The following is a 6,019-nucleotide window of genomic DNA, read 5'->3' as shown; positions in this document are numbered from 1 at the left end:
TCCATATGATCAGATAAAGACAAGTGGTCAGGAATTTTATTTCTCTGTACACGGAGGGGTTGTGGAACAGAGCGAGGAGCTGAGCAGTGAAATAAGGAGCGGGCAGCCATTCGCACATGTTCAGAAGGATGTTGCCAAAAGCTCACCAGAAGCTGGAAAAATACATATCACTAAGTTACAAAAAGATGGTGGTGCTTTCATGTATTTATTAGGAAGAAAATAAAAGTATGCAGAAGTGCAACAGAATACCAAGACACATTGCTTTATTTCCTATAATAAATGCTTAAGTGAATTTCTGACAAGTCACAGGGTTACCCTTTATAGGTAGAACAAAAGCAGTTGGTCATTCAAGCCCTTGCCAGAATAGAAGCAAAGCTAGCATACTAACCAAGTGATCAATAGTTTCCAATCAAAGGGAAATTTCAAAATATGCTGACCCCATTCGTCGACGATTTTATGATCTACCAAGGAGTTGTGGAGAACAGTAGAGAGAGGGGTGGTGCCCTAAGAGATCTTGTCAGAGACAATGGAGACATGGTGCTTTACCAGGCTCAAGCCCTCTGATGTGTATTGATGAATGAGAGATTCTAGAGTGTAGATTGGATCTGAGAAAACTAGGTCATGCGAGTATAGCCTCGCGGCTCAAGATAATCTTCGGCGAGGGCCGTCGAGACTTCGATATAGGCCTGCCTTCTCCGGTAGCAATGTAACTATCCTCAGGACGATACGATCCGATCCGATCTTGCATGGTTACAAGGAATATATCTCTTGCAACAATAAGATCCTGGAAATAGTGTGTTCATCGTTATCTCCTCCGAGTTACTAGTTTGGCATGATTGGGTGCAGGCCCCAGGGTTCCCTAGACACTCTTTGGTCGACTCAGTATGTCCACACCCGTAGGGTATAGTCCTCCCATTATGCACCATTTCTCATTAACACTATCCATCATGTCTCCCCAACAATGATGCATGCTAAGGTGAGTTCAAAAGAATCTAATTTACAGATCATGGCACTACAAAGATAAGCTATTATCCCAGCAAATTTCCACCGCAAGGCTAAACAAGGTTTAACTTATAGGGATGGAAATTATAGAACATGAACATGTATGTAGTGCTCCAAATTAGTCTGTAAACTGATGCGCCTGTATTGTAGCAACCGGAATATGTGAAATACAGATGCAACTGTAAGCAGTCATTATATAATAATTGATCCAAATCATGGGCTGGCATTCATCCAAAAGTTTTGTTTCAATTGGCATTCATATCATACTACAATAAATTCAGCATTGCAAACTATAAACTATAGAGAATTAGAGATTATAATTTACACATGCAAACTCTAAAAACATATGTGCTTTATAACAGGTAATGGATATCGCCATAACCAGGTCTACAGAACATGGCAGTTGCATCTGCTACTAAGGTAACAGATCCGGAAAAGGCAAACTATCTGGAATGCATGTAAGGACATTTATTTGGTCCTGAAGTATCTCTTATGTATGTGAATACGGCTCTAGAATAAAACACAGCACCATTTACATTTATGCATGAACATCACGGGGGTGGGGGGATCTATTTTGGTGACCCAGTTGAAACTCGAAAGTATGAGAACATGCCAGAATATTTTTTATGTGATAACAAATTGTGATGCACCAACGCCCAAATGTGCACTAACAGCTAAATTTTGTCTTTGTTGCATGCCTTCAAAGGGTTAACCCTGTCCTACTCTTGTTCCTAGAGGGATATACACACGGAACTTAACCAGACGGATCAGGACGTCACATACAATCTTAGTGGCTGATCAGGAAAAGTGTGCAGTGGTCCTAACCATAAACATATTTTGTACATCAAGAGCCAATCTATTTGTTGTCTTGTGTCTATTTAACGGACCCTAGCGCCCTGCATTCCAAAGTCACACTGGCATAACCCACGGTGAACACAAGAGATGAGGGCAATATCTTGATGCGTAACACCTCATGGCCCAACCAAACTAGCCAACTAGGCTAGGAGTATCACAGATATTAATTAAGCCTTCACCTATATGTAAAATATCACCTATTATCAATTAATTTCCTGCAAGCCACTGCAACAAAAAAATATAACTCCTCCTTATGTTTTTCTTCATGCAATAAAGATAATCAAAGAAATTGCTTTCATAAAAGAAGAATTTCATAAGACTGAAAGAAACAATGTGCAATAAATGTAGTAGAACCTGGAGGGATGGGGGCTTTATATCTGGGACTTTCTCAGCAAAGTGTCTTGTATAAAAAGCTGCCAAGGCACTGCAGCAAGACACGCAGCGTAGATGAGAAAAATGGAAGACATGAATTTGATGCTATCTTGAAAGTAACAAAGAACCATATTTATCAGAACTGTGAAAAGTAACTAAATAGTGCAATGGTATCATATTTGATACGGCAACCAGGAAGTGGTACAATACAAATGCTGATTAACCAAATTACAAAAGAGTTCCCAAACATTTGGTGCTCACAGGTAGAACTTAAGAATCATTGGTTGAATTACTAGTGCAGTACAGAGATGCTGAAAACATACCCAAACCCGTTCAAGATTTCCGCACATTTTATTTTTGAAATGTTCTTTTTGTAAAGTTCTTTTCTGCAATGATCCAGCAAACCAAATGAAAGATGCCAGTCTCACACTATCCAGAATATGAACCCGCACGAAATGCAAATGAACAGATGACCCAGTACCTGCTAGCATTTGTACAAGACCGAGATAATGTGATCATGCGTTGGGCAAGGGAAACTATTGACAGCGACCTCATAGCACAAAATTCAGCAGAGGACTTCCAAAGCTGAAACAGAAAAATATCATGTTTAGACTTCAAATGTGCTTAAATGCAAAGCAACAATGAAGTTAACAGCCCACCTCAAGAGTGGCTTCTTTCCCTGGGAACATCACCGTAAACGAGCCTCTGTCCCCTACCACCCCTGTAGCTATATGACAACCTTCTGGCTTGCAAACTTGCATCTCATCCACAAGTAATTTGTCCAGCTCACAATCAACATCCCACAAATGCAGAAAACAGAGACTAAATCGAAGTAATTGCCCTTCCAATGACTCTCTAGATGGGCTATCCATTTCTAGGATCCCAGAAGTATTATTTAAAGCTCCAGGCGGCATAGTTTCTTTGTTAGCATCACCACAAAGATGATCTCTCAACTGCCTATCACTATTGCTGTTTGACATGCCTTGTGCAGACATAATTGCAGTGAGGTCAAATCTCAGACTTGCAATGCCGGGATATGGACATGAGCACTTTATGGGGTACTTACTTCTTTTGTTTGTTATCTGAGCAGAGCCAGATTTTCCTGAACTATATGCAGAATTATCTCTATCAACTGGAGCTGGTGTCTTCCCCTTCACATCATGCGCAGCAGAGACACTCAAAGATATGGAATCTGCAGCATTGTGATGGTTCGTTGGTATAGATGAGATGTTCATCCCATTTCTATTTGCAGGAGACTGGGTGCCTTTTAAAATTGGAACAAGTAAGGAAGATGCTGAAGTTGTCCCTCCCAAGATGCCACCAGTAACTGAATTTTTGGAAATGCCCCTACAGAAGTGTTCAAATACTGATTGAGATGTTGTCCCTCTAATAATTCGGTCTCGAGCACCTGTTTTCATATCCCATATATACAATATGCTGCCCACGTCATTACAAGAGTGCAGACTACGGCATAAACAAGCAATGTACCCTTTTACTCCATCCCAAGCAACCATTGATGGGTAACAAGAATGCCCAGGAAACATCCTCTCGACACGCATGGTTTGAAGAGAAACAAGTGCTACAAGGCCATCTTCTCCAACAGAAACAAAACAATCATCCCAAGGCTGATGAGTCGAAGCTGGTGGTAGTATTATTTGCTTAACCGCTGCAACATGGTGATGCATCACAGAAAGGAGGGTGCCGGCATCAAGATCCCAGACACGAATCGTACAATCCAAACTCCCTGATATGAGTGCTCGTCGAAAGCTTCTAGAGTCAGAGTGGGCATGCATGTGGTGTGCAGCCAAGCAAAGAATTGCTCCCTTGTGCCCCAAGAAAAATCTTTCAGAAATATGTGGGTAAACCCCTCTGCTACCAAATTGTGCGGCTGGCAACAGATTGAGAAATCGGATAACTTCTATGTCACCATTATGGAAACCATAAACTATGGCATATGGAGCATAAGAATCCTCGGAAAGTACCATCGAAGAAGACACGGTCCTTCCATGCTTTCCCGATCCATTGATGTATGCTGAGCACATCTGTGAACTTATTTCCACTCCATTGTCTGACTTGGGTAGTGAATTAGAGAGCTCTGACCTAAATTCTTCTCCCTGAAGACTGCCTTCTCCAAGAACTTTGCTCAAAGGTGGGCTCTCTGTGTTCATTGCAATACTCAAATCTAGTTGATTCATAGACCATATGGAGATGAACGGTTTCCAAAACAAGGAACCACCAATCTTATACGGACGGGATTCCATCCTAATAAGACAGTTGCCCATCTGGCAATATTGAACTACTGGCATTTCTCCCAGCTCGGATGAAATACCAGGAACTTTACATACAGCCTCACACCCAAACAATGGAGGAGTACCAACAGCAACCTTGTACACCATGGCACCACCATTGCTGCTCCACAACACCAAGCTCCTGACCACAGTGCCATCCTCAGAGTGAGGGCCTCCCCACTCCTCTCCGTGGAGAAAAAACCCTCCAGAAAGGCAGCCTTTGACCCCTGTTTCCTCCTCCTTGCATAGCGAAGTGTTTGCCAGAGACACCTCACCCAGCACGGAACCCTCGACAACGCATTTCAACAAACAGCTCGTCTTCAGCACCAAGGCAACGACCTTCCCGTCGTCCGATAACGCCACGGCCTCCACCGTACCATCCGGCGCCTCTGCAGATGCAAAGCTGGACAAGGAACTCACGCTGAGCCGCCTCGGCGAGTCACCCTCGACGGCCGCGCCCTCCACCACAGGCACCATCTGCGCCCGCCCCTGCGCGTCAGCCAGCACAACACTGACGGCATTGTCATCGCTGCAGACCGTGAGCGCGATCGCCCTCGGGAGCGAGACGGAGAGGGCCCCGTGGAAGGCGGTGTGAAGGACCGTGAGGGTGCGGGCATCGACGACGACAAGTGCCGACACGTGGCGGTGGGCGTGGTCGTCGTGGGGGTGGCAGAGGATCGCGACCCGGGGGTTCGACGAAGCGGAGGAGGAGGAGGTGGGGAGGAGCGCGAAGAGGGAAGGGGAGCCGGCCCAGGGCGGGAGCGAGCGGCGGCGGAGGCAGCGGAGGGGGGCGGAGGCGGAGAAGAGGGATAGGACGCCGGCAGTGCAGGAGACGAGGAGGGAGGCGGGGGAGGGGAGGGGGCAGAGGGCAGTGATGGCCGCGGCGTGGGCGCAGAGGAGGGAGGAGGGGCGTGCGCGGAAGGGCGGTGAAGGAGGGAGAGGCCAGTGGAGGACGGTGCCGTCGGCGGCGCCGGTGAAGAGCGCGGCGGGGGTGGCCGCGACGGCGGTGATGTGGTGGGAAGGCGGCGACGGCGACCAGAGCGCGGCCACCGAGTGGCACTTCATGGACGGGGAGATCTGGGAGGAGGAGAGTCGCCCCGGCGGTGGTCGGCGGATGATCCCAGCCCAGGCGGGTAAACTAGGCTAGGCTACTGTGCGGCGACTTCTCTTTCGGGGGAACGGCAGGCGCTCGTTGTAGTACTGTCAATTGTTTTCTTTGTATCTCAAAAAAAAACTGTTTTCTTTGAAAAAAAATTATCTAACTGTTTTCTTTGATTTGTCTCCAAAATTTTGTTTTCTTTGATAAATTTTTTAGGGAAATTCTTTGGTGGTTTTATTAAGATGTTCTTTAACTCAATTCAAAAAAATGTTCTTCAACTTTTTTAAAAAATAGAACTTTTTTTCAAAAAAAGAGAGTTAATGTACATATAATTCTCGGTTGATTCAGTTTGCGGTATTTAAAAACTCAGTTTGTCGTATCCAACTGCAAAAAAATTGTTGGA

General features: G+C 45.3%; 1 protein-coding gene across 1 annotated transcript; it reads right to left on the bottom strand.

Moving 5' to 3' along the window:
- On the bottom strand, nucleotides 1-5,702 carry LOC125519804 (the record flags this gene model as incomplete). The annotated part of the gene is given in 4 exon segments (XM_048684573.1): nucleotides 1-152; nucleotides 2,212-2,281; nucleotides 2,711-2,814; nucleotides 2,889-5,702. Coding segments are annotated over 4 exon segments (3,020 nt in total), but the record flags the coding sequence as incomplete, so codon positions are not given.
- Between the last annotated feature and the right edge of the window lie 317 nt (nucleotides 5,703-6,019).

This window comes from Triticum urartu, chromosome 7, assembly GCF_003073215.2.
Source record: "Triticum urartu cultivar G1812 chromosome 7, Tu2.1, whole genome shotgun sequence".
Lineage (NCBI taxonomy): Eukaryota > Viridiplantae > Streptophyta > Magnoliopsida > Poales > Poaceae > Triticum > Triticum urartu.
Note: the sequence above shows the minus strand (reverse complement) of the source record. Positions and strands in the feature narration are given on the sequence as shown.